This window comes from Lissotriton helveticus, chromosome 1_1 (genome assembly GCF_964261635.1).
Source record: "Lissotriton helveticus chromosome 1_1, aLisHel1.1, whole genome shotgun sequence".
NCBI lineage: Eukaryota > Metazoa > Chordata > Amphibia > Caudata > Salamandridae > Lissotriton > Lissotriton helveticus.
Genome location: NC_136057.1, coordinates 1138619053 through 1138638062, shown reverse-complemented (window position 1 = coordinate 1138638062; position 19010 = coordinate 1138619053). Strand labels below are relative to the sequence as shown.

The 19010-nt window shown below is 44.4% G+C and overlaps 1 protein-coding gene across 1 annotated transcript in view; it reads right to left on the bottom strand.

Moving 5' to 3' along the window:
* The window catches only part of LRRIQ1 (leucine rich repeats and IQ motif containing 1), a 1358071-nt gene that overhangs the window by 480248 nt on the left and 858813 nt on the right, over positions 1 to 19010 (bottom strand). The window contains exon 17 of the mRNA XM_078678880.1: positions 13317 to 13436. Within this exon, the coding sequence (XP_078535006.1) occupies positions 13317 to 13436 (120 nt within the window). The remainder of the gene's footprint in view (positions 1 to 13316; positions 13437 to 19010) is intronic.

The window sequence follows — 19010 nt, the reverse complement described above, 5'->3', positions numbered from 1 at the left end:
CCTGGCTCTATAAGGGTTAGTTGATTATCACTGCTCTCTACTGAGATTGGCATTACCTAGCGCCATGACACATGTACAGGTAATAATGTAGTTTATTAAACGATTAACATTACATACCTTGACCAATGCCCATTCCAATAATATTATAACCAATTCTCCCATAGTAATGTGGTTTTAAATAAAATAATAGCAAACTAATAGGTATGACCTTTTTATGGTTTGCACATCAGGCATGCACATGGTATACAAACACAGGGCAGACAAAAGTAACTAAAACATGGGAAAAAACATCACAAAACAACTGTGTTTCAGTAACATTCCTTTTCAGATGTTTTTATCAGTGATTGCCCCCAGTCTTGGGCCACTCACAAGTTGACTTCTGATGTAAAATTGGTCCTCTTTGCACTCTAATGGAGGCAGAAGGCCACACCAAACAGTAAACAGAAAGATCTAAGATGTGATTAACAACGTCTTGGGTGAATAGCTGGAGGCTCCAGAAAAAAAGGCAATGACTGAAGGAGGTTGACTTAAGTTTCCCAAAGTAAGTGCAGAAGACAATGAGTCCTATTCGCCGAACAAGTAGTACATATGCACAAACAGGTAAATGTAGGCTAAATAGAGGTTAAAATGAACTACGTTTTGCATAAACAAAATTATCAGCAGTACACCTGGAAAGCTGTACCATGTGCAGGTTTCCAGAGGTACCACTGGGATTGTCATGCAACTATTCTTGTATGCTTCTATTCCAGGTGTGCAGAGTTCTACATAGAATAAACCACCTTGTAGGCGCAAAGCCCCAAACTTCCAAGGAAAACTATTTCTTGGATTGTGCACTTTCATGCGCACTTTCGATTTGCTTACTGCGTAATGGATCTCAATACTGTTTCAATGTATTCACTAAGGCCTTGCACAGTAGACACATTGAATATCCTGCAGCACCGAGAGGTAGGGCATATATTTTTTCACCAGAGTTTTATATAGCGCAAACTAGACCTGAAGGTATCAGAATACTTTACATGAGCACCAGTTGTGTTACAGACGGACACATTCATTTTTTTTGTTTGACAAGGAACCTCTTGCCAGCTGCACTCTACATACCAAATACGTTTTAAAGTGTTGCTTGATCATGTATGAATCATATAAGTAACACTCATAACCACTGTTCATTACCTCACACAGGATAATTTCTTAAAAACATCACACAATGTTGTATATTTGACCATTGTTCAGGTCAATCACATTCCTCATCAATTTAGTGGCCCAGAAAAGACCAGGGACCTTATCAAGCCCCATGAAAGCATTCTAGCGTGTTTCACCCACCAAGTGTCACCTTCATTCCATATACAATGTTTCACACCTTAAAAGAGGTCATGTGTGCTTTTTCTAATTCAAGTTCACTCCTTGAACCACTTCTCCCTGATCAACTCCCATGCACCTTCCACAACAGAATACATATATTCCGGGTTCTCCTCCCTGAATTACTTAAATGGACACATGATACATATGCGCTTTTGGAAATGACCATCTTTTGGACGGTATTCCCCATAGAGTTTTGTCTGAATTGTTTTCGTATGCTTAAGAACTCTGCACACTCCTGCTAACCTGAAGTGCTGTCCTCTCCCTTAAAACGTGCTGAAATTGGCATACACGTGATTGGCACCTTTAATTTACTGCTAAGTTCCTAGTTTATGATACTACATACACCCAGGCACTGTAAAGTGAAGGCTACTAGTGAGCTGCAGCACCTATTGTACCACCCACTACAGTAGCACTATCAAGCATGATTCCAGCCCTGCAACTGCAACCTGCCTGTGCAGTTTTTAAACTGCGAAGTCAACCTCTCAAAATAACCCCTTTGACAGGCCTAAACCTTATTTTTAAATACTTCCAAATTACCCCTAAGTTAGGCCTAATTGTCCAATAAGGCAAGCTGCCTGGTATTTAAAAGCAGGCCATGTAGAAATGAATGTTAGAAATGTCCAAAAGCCCTTTTCACGGAGGCGAGGTTAGCTGCCCCATACGAAAACACTGGATTGCATTAGAAAACTATATAATGATAATTTTGGACTGGAAGCAGCTAATAACATAATTCAAGGACTGTAAAAATCCAATTTAATGGTGAAATCAAATTTAGACTAACTATGCTGGAAAATGTACTTTTAGAAAAGTTACATCTGCCTGCTAAAACCTCTGGAGGCCTTTCTGTCAGTATTCAACTGTCACCTGAATGTTGATGGCTCCCCGCTGATGAGATTTGGACTGTTCCTATGGAGAGGGCAAAGGGCTTGGTTATGGGGAGATGTTGACATTCCCTTGACAAGATTGCTTGGGGCTGTGCCCAAGGATTAGTTACACTTCAAAGAGGCTTGCCCTTTCACAAGCAGATAAACCTGACACCAGGCCTGCTCCTTCCTTTGTCCCTTTACTTAGCTTAGCTCCAAACCCATTGTAAGGGGAACTGGCCCGCAACTGGGTGGAGTGACCACAAGGCAGGATATACACATTATCATAGCCACACTTCTTAATATACCTTCTCTGGATGTACCCAGGGAGGTCTGACTAAGGGAAGAATTGTCCTGCCGTCTTGGATTTCGGGAGAAGGGCACTATAAAACAGTTAACAATGAAACCCAGGGGAACTGATTTAAAAGTGATTAGGGTCATATCTGGGAATTATCACCTCATTGTCTAGGCTAGGGTGTGGCCAATGGTTGCCCCCACCCACCGGCTAGAACTGGAAATGAATATGGCATCGCTGGTACAATCTTCAGAACACTCCTGGACAGAGAAAATTCAGAAAAGGACAACCCTGATGCCTGAAAAACCTGAAGAAAGACTGGACCTGCTTGCCTTGAACCCAGGACCCCAGAGGTGACTCTAAGCGTCGGTTGGCTGAACTCCTGTTTGAATTACTTCCAGAGGCCTCTTCCTGCTTTCCAGCTGACCAGTGAAAACTGGACCTGACCTGGTCACCTCTACTGGAGTGCATCCTGACCACCCCAAGTAGTGTTCCCAAACTCCTAGACCTTCGGCTGTAGTCAGAATGTCCTCTTTCCTGCATTAAATGAAAGCTTCTTCATTAATGGCTTCATTAGATTAGACACCGAGAAGCTTCTTCATCAATGACCTCACCAGACTCGATGGGAGCAGCATACAGGAAATGGCAACAACTTTTGTCAGTGGCTTCACTGGGTCTGATGCCAAACAGCCTCTGAACGACTCCAATGCCTCACACAGTAGCTCCCACTCATCTTCAAACCCTTTCTCAGGGCCAGGCAACTGACTGACTCCGCTGAAGACTTTCTACCTCCATAAAAGTTTCTAAGTAAGAAGGTAACTTTGTGACTGGAACAAACATGATCCTTGTATCCCACCGAATTTACATCGCTGTCAGCCTTGAATCATGCCATTGTTTCAATTCAGCATGACCAGTTACTCGCGGTTGGTGCTTAGTGCTTTTGGGCGCTACAACTTTAAAATGTTAAAAATTAATCACTCCAGTTCCACTAATTGGATATTTGCAGGTTTGGTGTCTTTTTATTTTAGAAAATATTTTGTACATTTTTAAACATTGTCTCTAAATTAAACCTGACTGTTCTGTGCCACAGCTACAAGAGAGTTGAGCACAAATTTACTTAGCGACTTTTGTGACTCACACTGACAAGGAAATTCTTGCAACAAGTATCCAGTGCAGGGCATTGAGGACATAGATTATGTGGTTGAGTCACTTAGAACTTGTTTTCCTTTGGTGTTCTGGATTAGTGGTAGCTTTCTAATTAAATACCTTGGGAGTCAAAATTGATCCCGCTGGCAAGATCCTGCTGGCATAGCCAACCCATCACAGAACCAGAGAGCAAGGCCTGGACTCCTTGATGGAGACCCACATGAGGGAAGATAAGTCAAAATATTGTCATTGTGAAACAAGCATGGCAAAGTCAATAGATATCAACTTTGCTACCAGGCACCAACCCACAGGCTTTGCCATTTCTTTTTTTGGTCCTCCAAGATCCCACAATGGTTGCAGGCAAGCTGGGAGGCCATCTTGTAATGGAGTTTCAAATAAAAATAATAAACTCCAGTACATGATGGCCGCTGTACATGAGATTGCTGGTACAGAGGTGATCTTGTATTAGCATTACATATGTTGATTTCAAACATCATTATAAGACAGCTGCTCTGCATGAACATCCTTGCTAATTGCATGTTTTGCTGGCCACACAATTCAAAGAGGCTCAAGAAAGTGGGGTAGACTAGTGGTGCAATGAAAACTAGCAGTTACAAGCAGTTGCTCATGAGTGCAGTATATGATCTCTGAACGCCTCTCTCACTCTCGGTCTCTGGTTTAGATTGGTGCAGTGGGTGGGGAAGGTAAGAGCCTAATCATATATTCTGGAGGGGGGAGACCGGATCAGCCTGAGGGCTTGCAAGTCAGTTGAGAGGAGGGAGGGGATTGAGTATTCAACAGCAAAACATTTGCAAAGGAGAACAATTTGCAGAGTAGAAGAATATGACACTGAAACTCAAGCAGACATGTGGTTGCTAGAATCCAAACAATAATATGCTCTTTTTGTCCTGAAGAGTGATCACCTACTGGACAATCACATTTTATTTTGCATTTTATTTTTATCACAAATTACACAGTGATTCAAGAAAGGTCTGTCAGGGCGTATTAGATGTAACAATGTCATGAGGCCTAGCATTTACAAGCAGCAGGTCACCTGTGCAGCCCACAATCCCAGGACATGTAGTTCCTGCCCCATTTCCCCAATAGAACACACTATTTTAGACTGCCCCATTTCTCCTGCAGAAGATCCTATTTTAGAGTGAGACCACTAAAGTGAATAACATAGTCGCAAGTTGTAATACTGTGACATTTTCTATGTTTCTGCTGGTTTTTTAAACTGCCCTGGTTCATCTCTACAATGTGCTCCGTTTTTTTCCACAGTCTGAGGCTTCCTAGGGAAATGGGGGATAGTGCACCTTAGAGAGTAAACTGGAAGCATTTGGTTGCAGCTCATAGGTGGGTTGCCAATTTATTGAATGACTATTCATTTAGACCTAAAATGGAAGGTATTGCAATCCATAATTTTCAGAAGGAGGTTTGCGGTGGGGAGGAGGCTGGGGCTGCAGACATCCTGTGCTCACTTAAATTCTCATTTATGAGTACCTGGACCAACTGGTACTCTGTAACTCTTCCAACTGTGCCAGCCTTTTTCTGTCACTGAAATCTGTCTACCTTGATAACTATCTTTGGGTGACCCAGACCCACGTAAAGTTCTTTCACATATGTTGAGCATGTCTGTGGTGAACTTGTCTCCAAAAGTATATTCATACCCTGATGGAGACAAGATTACGGGTGAAGAAATTAGGTTACTTACCTGTAACTGTAGATCTCCAGTATTGGAATCTTTTATACATTCACAAGCTTGAATAATTCCCCGTCGTCGTGATGGGAGTCCCCCGGTACCTTAGAAAAGCAAAGTAATGATCGATATAGACTAGAAAAGGCCTAGACCCCTTACTTTAATAACCTATCATAGTATTATTTTCTTAAGAGACCAAACTTAAGTCTTGACCAATCAGGTTGTATCACCCTCTCACTCCTGTGAGAAGTGTCAGTTCCTCAGATTTTAGAGCACCAGTGTATAATATAAACATTCACTGAGAGAGAGAGAATGGTGAGCTTCCCAGGGGGAAGGGTGGGTCACATGTGAATCTATGAAAGATTCCAATACTGGAGAACTACAGTTACAGGTAAGTAACTTAATTTCTTACTCCAGTATTGGAACGTTCATAGATTCACATGCTTGAATCAGATTAAACAGCAGTTGAATAGCACATTTTTCCCCACAATCCAATCAATATCAAATGTATGAAACAATATACATATACATATTTATGAACGGGAATATACATAGAAATAAAATAGCACCATAGAAAAATATAGAAATAGAATAAGAAATGTGCGTAATCAATAAGCAGATGGCGGAAAGGAAGGTATGGCTCACCTTTATTGAAAAAGATGTCGAAGCACTGCATGGCCCACAGTTGCATTACTGTGAACTGCCGATTCCAAGCAGTAATGCTGAGTGAAGATGTGTCTGTTCTTCCAGGCCGCAGCAAGGGAGATAGCGGGGAGGGACACACCACAAATAATGCCATAGAAGTAGACATAGTCCTTGGAGAATGGGCACGAACCATTGAGCGCAATGGTCTGCAGCTTTCTTTTGCTTTTAGAGAGGAAAGCCTTTTCTTGGAGTGCTGCACCCTACAAATAGTTGAGAGGATTTTCAAAAGGTTTTAGTCTTGTCCAAACAGAAATGTAAGCACCGTTTGATGTATAAAGAGTATAGAGCTATTTCAGCTGATGTTGTAGGGTTCAGAATGAAAGACTTGAGAAATACTGATTCATTAAGGTGAAAGTCTGAAGGGACCTTAGGAATGAATTTAAGGTTTGTGTGAAGAATAACCCTATCAACCCTGAAATGGAGGTTGCGAAAAGATCCGGATTTGGCTAGCCCCACTAAGGAAAGATGCTGTCCAGGGTCTCCTGGTAGTGTTCCAACTCGTGACAAGATATCGTCAGCCTGCTGAGAGTGTCCGCTATAGTGTTCTACTTCCCAGGAACATGCTCTGCTCGTAGACGCATCTTGTAATGGATGGACCATTTCTATATTCTTTGTGCTTCCTGGAAGGCAGGCGGGATCTTGTGTGGTCTACTTGCACATGTACTGTATCGTGGTTGTAATGACTGTGAAGATGAGCACTGCAGAATCGTGAATCATTTGGCGAAAGGCCTGTAGGGCTACATGTACTACTTTCAACTCAAGCAGGTTGATGAGTAGATGAAGTTGAGAAGGTTGCCATTTGCCACTGACTTGGAATCTTGGATGTAAGCATCCCATCCCTCTAGGGAAGCATCTGTGGTGATGACCAGGGTAGAAGATTGTGGAAGAAAAGAGAGTCTGACTGAAAGATGTTCCTGTCATGTCCACCAGGATAGGGCATTGACCATGGCAGGAGTGACCTGAATAAGATCGAGCAACCCTGTCACTTGCACCAATTGGCGGTTCACTTCCTCTTGATGTTGATGCATCCGCAGACGGCACATTGGAACCAGAGAAATACAAGAGGACATCATTCCTAAGAGGGACTTTTAGAGGTGAACAGAAAGTGACTATTTATTTGGACCAACTTTGCCAGCGTCATCAGTCTTAGCTGCCTCTCTGGTGTGGGAAATGCTTTGGAGAACGCTGTATCCAGTGTGGCCCCCAAAAACGTTATCTTTAGTGACGGATAAATGGTGGACTTCTCTGGTTTTAGAATGAGACCCAGTTAGTTGAAGAGCTTTGTAGAGGCTATTGTTTATGTTCATGCAGGCTGCTTGGAATGTGCATTGACCAACCAGTCATCTAGATAAGGGAAGACTTGATGCTGGGGAGGATCTGAGGCCAAGAGGGAACACTTTGAACAGGTAGTGGCTGCCAGCTACCATGAATCTTAGAAAATTCCTGTGCTTTAGGTGCCTGGGAATAGGAAAATCTTGGATATCGAGGGTTGTCATAAAGTCTTCTTGGTTATAAATTCTTCTTGGTTTAGGAGCTGAAGTTTCTCCTGCAGTGTTACCAAGCAAATGATTGCTTCCTGAGATACGTGTATCAGGTTTCTCAAGTTTAGAAAGGGGTCACCACTGCCTTGACTACTTTCGGGCCAAGTAGAAACAAGAATTGAAACTTCTTCCTCTGTGGGCAACGGAAAGTCTATCTAGAGCTCCTTTTTTGAGCCCGCCATCAGTGGAGGTAGGTGGTTACTCTGCGACCGAGGCGGGAAGAAGGAAGGGGGCAAGTACCCAGTGACTGAAGCACATCATTGACGACAACCTGTATCCTTTCCTGGAGGTGGTGATTTTCCCCTAGGAAGGGGTCTGGCATATGATGACTGTGGTGGCTGCCTTTGCTAGTATTGGGGACAAAACTGTTGAGCAGATGTGAAATATGAGGGGTACCTATATTATTGGTAGCCCCCTGTATGAAGACTGTCCTTGTGTGCCACGAAAAGGCTATTTTCGCTATTGTAAGGTCTCCAATATTTTGGCCATGTCAGTGCCAGTTTTGATACCTGTGAGGCCTCATACACATGTTTTCTAACGAGCGCTTCTCCATCATAAAGGAGGTCCAAGATTTTGTTTTGGACCTCCAGTCGGAAAGAGGTAGCCTTGAGCTAGCCTTGACGCCTGAGCACTGCAGCACCTGCTAACTGCCAGAAACCGATACCGGCAATGTCCATGGTGCAATCTATTATTTCAGAGGATGTCAGCTTACACTCATGCAACACCTTCTTGGCTTCCGCTTTGACGTCTATGGTTAGCTGGTCGAGGTACGGAGCGATATCCAACCAGATCTGGCAGTCATAATTTCCAAGATCTGCTAATAAGTTGACTGCCCTGACCGCTAGTGCTGACATCGGGGAAAAACATCTTCCAATGTTGTCAAGGTGCCTACCTCCTTGTCTGGAAGTGCTGAGATGGGTGCCAAAGGGTTTTTGAAGTGGCGCTGGGCTGCCTGTGTGACAAAAGAATCTGGCATAGGGTGCCCAAATAGACTTACAGGAGCAACTTCAGGAGGCGCAGTAACACTGCTCCCACTGAAGCTGGGGTTTTCTTTACCTTTATGCCCTCTTCCCAGATATAGTCAAAAATGGGTATGGCCCTGACGGTCTTATGAAAGGGTTCCTGAAAGACATACAGAAAACACTCTGTTTGCTTTGTGGGTACTGGCAGATCTAATATTTTTGCAGCCCTCTCAAGTAGGTTATGAAAACCTTCAATATCTTCTGGAGGAGAATCCACTGAGGGCGGCCTTGGAGATGGAGATGATGGTATTGGTAGCATGTAATCGTCCCATTCTGCATGAGTGTCACAAAGTTCGGCCTGTTCTCTATCATCATCTGAGGATGCGGGATTCTGGAGGGAGCTGTCAGTGGGGCAGAGACAAAAGCAGTGACCATGAAGCCTGTGGTGTTAAAGGCTGCCTTAAGGAGATTTTGGCAGTGGAGAGGCTTGCCTAATGGAAGGCGATGGTGGAGGGCAATGCCTACGATTGTAAAACAACATGAATTGCAAGTCCGAAACCAATGATGACTGTAGTGAAATCATTTCCTTCTGGTACTGTTGATGAAATTGTACTGGCGAGGTGTAATAACTTTGCTCATAGTACTCCTCTTCATCGTCTTCTGGTTGATATTTTATGTGTACCTCTGATGGACTGTGAGCCACACCAAAGGGACAATCTTCATCTGAGTCATCCTCATGTAAAAGGTGGGCTAGCAGTAATGGTGTACACAGATATTCTGCCACCGACACTGTGGAAACTGATTTCTTTGTCGATTACTTCGTCGATGGTGGAGACTTCGTCTGGGAGAGAGACGTTAAAGGAATTGCTGTTGCTGAGGCGAGAACAATCTTTGGCGTCAATGGTATTGGAGCTTGGCTCATCGATGATGAGGTTGTCATTGAGAAAGATGAAGCCACCCAGAAGGTGGAGACAGTGGTAATAGAGGAGGAAGTGTTCTTTGCCGTTGACGGTGTCGATGATGATTTTCTCATCGACGGTACCACACTAGTCAACGATTGCTACGTCAACAGCATGAAAGATGGCTTCTATCACCTGAGGCAGAAGTGTAGGAGGCTTAGACTTTGAAGGTGTTTCTGAAGAGGAAGATAATAATTTGTTTTCCGTTTGTTTTGAGGAAGTCTCTCCTTGATGAGGTGATTTGGATGGACTGCATTCCTTGTGAGAGCCGTGAGAAGACGTTTTAGAATATTTTTTAGGGAGGAATGAGCATGAGAATCAATCTCTCTCTCTCTCTGTCTCTCCCTGTCTCTCTCTCTCTCTCTCTCTCTCTTTGTATATATTAGTCAAGCCTGGTGGGCCCACAGTGAGAGACAGTAGTTTGAATTACCTATGCCAAAAATCTCTACCGCAGCGTTGCGGGATCGCGAGTCAGCTGCGGAGGAGATGTTAGCTGACTCTCCTTTGGAACAGCACGACGTTAGCAAAGGTGCAAGCGAGGAGGCAAGTGGAGAGGCCAAAAATCATAAAAGAAAAATTCTGAATCTTAGAGAAACGTCAGCGTCAGGAGCAATGCAAGTGGTGGGAATCCAGGTCATTACAGAGATACCTGATGTGGGTAGAATTCCCAGGGGGTTGAAACTAATAATTGCCCCCAGCTACGACACACGAACCCCCTGATGATGGCTAAGTGGGCAGAAGTAAACTTGAATTCCTCAGGGAGACTAGTCCAGATACTAGTCAAATATGTGGAAAGTGATCAGGGTGACCTGCAGATCAAAATAGATGTTTTAAACGAGGAAATAAAGACCCTAGGTGATTCCCAACAGAAAACAAAATTCCATGAAGAAATGATGACTAGATTGATTAAGGAGGAAGACCAGATAAAACAGAGAAAGACTTACAAGTTCAGAAGGGACACAGAAGATTATGCCAAAGGCCAAATCTTTACCTTTGCCCGCAAGTTTGACACATTTATAAATGCAACAGCAAACTGCAATCAGAGCACATTTACAATGAGAACATTATTTTGTGGCTTAGATTTATCGATGACCTGTTTATTGTGTGGCACAGTACAGAACATGAAGCCAGGGAATTCATTGCACTAATAAATGTCAATGATGTTAATCTGAATTTTACATCTTGCATTAGTGACAAGAATATTACATTTTTGGATGTGCAAATCAATGTAGTCAAGGCTATTCTGACCACATCACTGTATCGCAAGGACATGGCAGGCAATACAATGTTACACACATCTAGTGTGCATCCTCCACATTTGATAAAAAGCGAGATGCTTCATATACGTAGAATTTGCAGTGAAGAAAAAGATTTGGAAATTAAACAGATCAAAAGTAAAAAATGACTTTTGGAGTGGGGCTACAAAACGCAAACCATAGATGCCGTCATAATGACATCTAGAAACCGAGCTAGGGAAGATCTTTTGCAGTACGGTACAAAATCTCAGGGTGCTGTCAGTAACTGTGTGGACACATCTAGTGAACCCACTAGACTCATTATGACATATTCCAGACAGGTACAACAGTTACGAGGCACCATAAGACGCAATTGGCTCATTGTTTTGGATGACCCGATAATTGGGGACTTAGGGGCAGATGTATCATCCCCATCATTTGCGATTTCCAAATAGCGATGGGAATTGCAAATTGGGATGTATGTAGAAATGCGCTATTTTTTAGCGATTTCTTAAAATTCCTTAATTGCGATTAGAAAATTGCTAATCGCAATTAAGGAATAATTTCCCATTCATTTCTATGGGCCAGGAGGCCCATAGGAAGGAATGTGAAGTTATTTCCCATTTGCGATTCGCAATTTGCTAATCGCAAATTGAGAATAATTTCAAGGGTGCAGGGGTGTCCAAAGGACACCCTGCTGCACTCCTGAAACTTACATGTGTGCGCATATGGCGCACATACATGCCCTAAGGGCATGTATGAGCGCCACATGGCACCTTAACAAATGCCAAAAAGTGCATTTGTGAAAGAAATCACAAATTACCACCAACTACAAGTTTGTGGAAATTTGCGATTTCTTAATGTGGATTCGCAAAAAAAAATGCTTGATGCATAGCATTTAAGGAATCGCAAAATTGCGATTCCTTAAATGCTTGAGCAAAATAAGGAATCGCAATTTTTGCGATTCCTTATTTTGCAATTTTGCACATACATACCAAAACACAGTTTGCGATTCGCAAACGCCAGAATTCTGCGAATTCCGGCGTTAGCGAATCGCAAAGGGCTTCATACATCTGGCCCTTACTTCCTAAACGTCCGGCCAGGCCATAACATACAGAAAAACAGCATCAATGACCAATGCATTAGTGAAGAGTGGCCCTGAGGACCAAGATGTAGAGGGATGGCTCATAGCCAGAAAAGGCTTTTTCAAATGTTCTGCACCTGGAGCATCAGCCGTCTGCCTGCCTGCCTACCAAGACCAGTAGACCCTGTGAGGAGAGTGTCTGTAGGGAGCGAGGCACAGTGGGGATCATGCAAATGGATCCCAGTGAGCAAAGAGTGAGACACCTGGCCCATTTGGGATTGCTGGAAACAGAAATCGAAGGCCCCCATGTGCCAGGTGCGGGCCATAGTGAAAGCTATGGCCGTCGCTTTTGTGCTGAGAATGAGGTGACTCCTGTGTGCCAGGAGCGTGACACCGTGATATTAGGGCTGTAGCCCTGGTGCAGGTGAAATCAGCGATCCCCGTGTGTCAGGAGGGGGGCACTGTTGAGGTAGGGCTGTTACCCTGGATTAATATAGTCATTCAGCTGTGAAGATCACTTACTAATTGCGTAGGATCCGCAGAGTGGACATCCGCCACCAATGTTGGCTATCTGGAGACTGAGGAGACCCGACACATTATCGGACAAAGACGGGACAGGTTGCACACCCTCAGCATCAGAGCCCGCAGAGATGTGCCCCAGTCCTTCTAAACTTTCCGGCTGCCATTGTGTCAGGTAAAATTGTTCAAGGCCAGTAGGTATGTTGTGAATTTGAACAAACTCAGCATGTAGCACTGCTGACGTGGGGACTAGCGTGTCCCGTACGTTGAAGTTGCCTCCAGTTTTGAACGGGGAATAACCAGCCTCACTAGAAGAGCCAGAGGCACTTTGGAATGGTGCCCAGGACGACACTAGTGTACCGACCCTAAGAGATTGTGAATATTATTTCCTGTATGCTGTGTATTGTTTTTAATTAAAATACTATTTTTGTTCATTTGGCTGGGCAATCAGCGTATTGCAAGTGCTGTTGTACTTTGACGCTTGTGTACGCCCCACACCTACCTCCCCCTCGAACAGTCATGGACTGTTCGATCCGCGCTACCACTGGGAGTCACGCGGTGCAAGGGGTACTTGGCAGAGTTACTAGTGCCCTTAATAGGCCAGACCCCCGGACAGCAGCAGTAAAAGGCCACAACGCCTATGGTTGGGTCCAGTAACCCGTTCCTGCGCCTTGGCACTACGAAAAGGGTTCTGACAAAGGTAAAAAATAACCGTGTCTGTTCTTAACAAGTTGTATCAAAACACATCTAATAATATTCTACAACATAGTTCTGTCATTCAAAAGTTCCCACTGGTTGACACTATTTTTCAAAGAATAACACTCTGCATGTGGCTCAAAACCATGTAGCAAACATTGTTTGTTATGCTGTGTGATTTTCAATACAACGTGCACTTTAATTACAGAAAAGGAAGCAATGATTTGGTATCTACAGTACGAATGCTACCTACTTCGTCATATGTAAAATCATCCAAATTTACTTCTTCGAAGTCCTCGTCCAGTTCATCAACTGCAATCGCAGCAAGAGCCGCGGAGAGTTTTTTCCTCAAATAGAAACCCTTCCAACAGGCCTGTACAAAATGTTAAAACACATTATACGAGACTGTAAATCAAGTTCATATTCCCTACATTATTCCATTGGGAACATTAAACACTTTAAACTTTCATTTTAAAACTCAATGATTTTCTTTTTGCGCTTTGTGACACTTAAAAATTCAAGACGAATGAAATTCCGCCATATGTCAGCATACCCAGGAGACTCTTCTGGTAAGAAGAATGGAATCCTAAAACTCCCTTCACTACAAGCTTAGGTCAACTAATTACATATCTGACAGTTCCAATGGGGCCATGGTAGCCCGGGGGAAAACGAGATACAAAGGAAAACACAAGCGTGCTCTTTCAGCAATTATATTTCTAAGGAGTAGGAATCAAACAGCCATTTGTCAGAGCTTCCAGTGGGTAAAAGTGATTTTACTCGCTATTGCACAACCAATGCATTGGGCAATCAACGACATGTTTTTGTTGCTTCCAATCATAACATCAGATGTGTACAGAAATAATGGTTGAAGACGGAATTCTAGCAACAAACAAAAGTGAAAACGAGAATTGGCAAAGCAAGTAGGCCTGGCTTTAATGCGCCATCGCACGTAAAGAGACATTTACAAATTTCCTTTATATGTGTTGCATGCACAAATGTTGTTTATCATATGAAAGTCTGCCCTACTGGCTTCTCCAATGCAGGAAAACGTAGCTGAGAATGCCACTTTCTGGAAAAATTCCGTACAGGAGCTAGATAATTGCATGTGTCGAAATTCATGACAACTGGGTGCATTCCTCCTGGACTCCAACTGAAGGTGTGGAGATAAAAAAAACAATAGCAGGAGGTGAGAGAACTGTTCCTTTTGTTGGAGCCAAAACCACTTTGTGCCAATTAAATATTTTTTTTAACAGTGAATCAACCAGACAGCTGTGCTGTCAAACCATACCAAACAAGCACTGGCATAGCCAATAGGCCACACATTTGGAACCCACTGGCTTTGCCAATGTTTCTAGCTATGCTGTACAGCATCCCCGATGCTGAGCAGCATAGCTACTATAATTTGTTTTAAAAAGGCATATGCGGTCAGCCGCATCATTTTGTCGGTGATCACAGCAAGCACCACATGCCTACAAAATGAAACAAGCATTTTTAATTTTCTGTCTGCTGGTCCTATTTAGATTGGTAAACAACCAATAACATTGTGTGGGAGGGATCCTAGGGTGTGTGTGTGGGGGGGGGGGGGGACACCACAGGTGGGAACAAGCAACAGAAGGGGGGGAAGGCGAGCAACAGGAAGGAGTGGGTGAAGCGAGGTGGGGGTAGAGGGAAGCAACCAGGTGGGGAAAGCCACGCAGAGGAAAGGAAGCAACAGGAGAGGGGGCGGGTGGGGAGATCAACGCTGAGGGTGGGGGCAAACAGAGATTGATAGGAACATGGGTGAGGAAATTGAAAAGATGTGAGGGAGAAGCACACAGAAGAAATGCGTTACTTACCTGTAACAGCAGTTATCCAGTATTGGTATCTTTCATAGATTCACATGCCTGAATCATTCCCCGTCGTCGGGGTGGGAGTCCCCGGTAAATAAATATAGTAATGTCACATGGACATATACTTGGTACTAGGCCAGAGGCCTCACATTAGTAGCCTATCTAGGTCCTTATGTAAAAAGGACCAAACTTTGGCCAGTAGCCAATCAGCTCCTATCACCCTCCTGACCTTCCTGGAAGGAGCCCTTGTCCCTCAGATTTTCGTAAGCACCGTGCCAAGTAGTACCTACTGAGAAGACTTAGGTGAGCCCTTCCAGGGGAGGCGGGTGGGTTTCATGTGAATCTATGAAAGATACCAATACTGGATAACTGCTGTTACAGGTAAGTAACGCATTTCTTATCCAGTATTATGGGTATCTTTCATAGATTCACATGCCTGAATCAGAATAGCAAGCAATAATGAGCACATTTCTCACATACATCTTGAAAGACATAATAAACTTATCATAAGTTGTTACACAGTTTACATGATACTCACAACCTGATAAGAAATGTGCGGTAAATTACCTGGAAGGTGGGATGATAGGAAGAAGGCTCACCTCTAATGAAATAGATGACGTAGGACAGCCTGTCCTACTGCTGCATCCTTCATAAGTTCAGAATCCAAGCAGTAGTGCTTGGTGAACGTATGCGGCGTCTTCCATGTCGCCGCTCTGCAGATGTCGACGATGGGTACCCCAGCAAAGAGCGCCATGGAGGTGGCTACCGCTCTAGTGGAGTGTGCTCGAATCTTTGAAGGCAGAGGATGGCCCGCCTGTTGGTGACAGAATGCGATGGCCGCTGAAATCCATCTGGAAATGCTCTGTTTTGTCAATGCTAGGCCTTTCCTAGGCCTGCTAAATGCAACAAACAATTGGTTAGACTTCCGAAATTGCTCAGTCCTGTGTATGTAGAATTTGAGACATCGCTTGAGGTCCAATGAGTGCAGAGATCTTTCAGCCGCAGATGATGGATTTGGGAAGAAAGATCTCAGGACAATAGGTTCATTGAGATGGAAAGAGGACGGAACCTTTGGTATAAATTTTGGATTAGTCCTTAAAATGACCCTGTCATTCTTAAACTGGAGAAAAGGGTCTTGCACAGAAAAAGCCTGCAGTTCACTCACTCTCCTTGCTGACGTGAGCGCCAGTAGTAGAGCCGTTTTCCATGACAAATATTTAAGATCTGTTTTGTGAATTGGCTCGAACGGGTGTTTCATTAGTTGAGCTAGTACCACGTTTAGTTGCCATGTAGGTGGTGACGCTCGTACTGGAGGGAAAGTTCTGAATAATCCCTTCAGAAACTGCTTGACCAGTCTGTTGGTCCATAGAGAAGCGCCACACGAAGAACGTCTAAACCTGGAGATGGCCGCCAGATGGACTTTTATTGAAGCGTGTGCCAGCCCTGAATTGGCTAGGTGGAGCAAATAGGGCAGATTTTGTGCTGGAGTAGAAGTGAACGGATGCAATTTCTGAGCCCTACACCACAAACAGAACCTTTTCCACTTGAGGGAATATGTCTTATTAGTACTTTCAGCCCGGGCCCGGGCTAGAACGACTCTGCATTCTTGTGGAAGATCTAGGTTCTGGAACTCTCTGAACTCAGGAGCCAAGCCGATAATTTGAGAGATGTTGGATCCGGATGTTGGACTTGTCCCTGGTTCATTGTAAGGAGATGTGGGCATGTCCTGAATAGAATTGGAGGTTCCAGCGATAGCAGGTGTAGTTCTGTATACCAGTGCTGGCGTGGCCACGCTGGGGCTATCAGGATCATGGTACAACTCTCTGCTTTCAATTTCCGGGATTAGGGGAAACGGTGGAAAGGCGTAAGCAAAGGTCTCGCACCATGTCATCGAAAAAGCATTCCCTAGGGATCTTTTCTGGGGAAGCCAGCTTGCGTAACTTTGGCATTTCACATTCATTTCCGTCGCAAAGAGATCCAGGTGAGGCTTGCCCCAACGGGAGAACACTGAGTCGAGCGTCTTCTGGTCGAGCTCCCACTCGTGGCAAATTGAGCGCTGTCTGCTTAGCGAGTCTGCCAGGATGTTGTCTACTCCTGGGACATACTCTGCCCGCAGAGAAATGTTGTGCTGGAGTAGCCACCTCCAAATTTGCTGAGATTCGCGAGACAACGTCTTGGATCGAGTACCTCCCTGTTTGTTTAGGTAGTGCATTGTGGTGGTGTTGTCCGTCCTCACAAGCACTGGGAAGCTCCTGATTCGGGGTAGAAATGCCCGAAGAGCTAAGCGTACTGCTCGTAACTCTAGCAAATTGATGTGGAGTCGTTTTTCTGCCACTGACCACTGACCTTGTACTTGCAATTCCTGAAGGAACGCTCCCCATCCTTCCAGTGATGCGTCCGTGGTTATGACATAAGGGGAGACTGGGAGTAAAAAAGGAAGGCCTTTGTTCAAGTTGTCGCCCAGAAGCCACCATCTCAGAGCCTTTTTCATGACCTGAGTGATCTTGACCCAGTCGTCGAAAGATCCTGTACTTTGGATCCACTGATTTGTTAAAGCTTCCTGTAGAGGTCGCATGTGGAGACGACAATGCGGAATGAGAAATATGTTGGAAGACATCATTCCTAGCAACGACTTGAATAGTCGAACCCTGACTCTCTTTTTGGTCTGAATTTGGACGGCCAGGTTTCTCAGCTTGACCTGACGTACCCTGGAAGGGAAGGCTTTCTCCTGTTGTGTATCCAATGTCGCTCCTAGGAAATTGAGACGTTGTGATGGACGTAGATTTGACTTTTCCTGGTTGAGCGTTAGGCCTAAGTTCTCGAAGAGACGAAGGCAGGCGGTAGAGGATTTGGCCACACCTGTTCGAGTAGGAGCCTTGACAAGCCAGTCGTCCAGGTAGGGAAAGACTTGATGATGATGCTGGCGAAGGTATGCTGCTACCGGAGACAGACACTTTGTAAAGATGCGCGGAGCTGACTTCAGGCCGAATGGTAAGACTCTGAACTGGTAGTGCCTGCCTGCCACTGTAAACCTCAGGAATTGTCGATGACTCTTGTGAATGAGGATATGAAAATAGGCATCCTGGAGGTCCAAGGATACCATATAGTCTTTTGAATTGAGCAGGTGTAATACCTCCTGAAGGGTAACCATACGAAAAGACTGCTTCTTGAGGTATTGGTTTAGGTTTCTCAAATCCAGTATCGGTCTCCACTGCTTCTTCTCCTTTTTTCTGATCAGGAAGAATCGGGAGTAGAATCCTCTCCCCTTTTGTTCTCGAGGAACTCTTTCCACTGCTTTTTTCTGAAGCATTAGCAAGAGTTCCTGTTGAAGTATGTTTAGATTTTTGTGTTGCGCCGGACATGGTGGATTTGGAGGAGGATGCTCGAGAAATTCCAGAGTGTGTCCGAAGCGGACTAACTGCAACACCCAACGATCTGTAGTAATTTTCTTCCAATTGTGAAGGAAGTTGGTAATTTTTCCTCCAACTACGAACTGTGGAGAAGAGGTGGAGGCCAGCTGGAGAAAGCAGTCATTGACGTCTGTTATTGTCTTTCTTTCCTCCTCTTCCTCGAAAGGACGACTTGTTATATGAGGATTGTCCTTGTTGTTGTTGCCTCTGCTGATATTGAGGTTTGTACTGCTGGGAAGAATTATAAGAGGACTTGTAACCTTGATAGTTGCCACGAGACTGTTGTCCTCGACCTCTGGAGCCTCGAAAGGAATTCTGCTTGAATTGTAGAGTGCCTAGGGCTTTCGCTGTTTCGGTATCCTTCTTAATGCCTTGCAGCATGTCATCAATATGTTCACCGAAAAGGCGCTCCCCATCAAAAGGCATGTCGAGGACTTTGGCTTGCACTTCAGGCCGGAATGCTGTGGCTTTAAGCCAGCCCTGGCGCCTTAAAACTGCTGCTCCCGCCAATTGACGGAACCCTGTGGAAGCAATATCCAGGGCCACCTCTATCATCTCTGAAGCAGAGCGTTCACCCTCCAGCAAAATCTTTTTAACCTCGTCTTTCTGGTCTTCTGGAATCGCCCCCAGATATGGGGCTATATCTGCCCATATCTGTCGATTATAGCGCCCTAGTAAAGCCAGAGAATTTGCAGCCCTGATTGATAG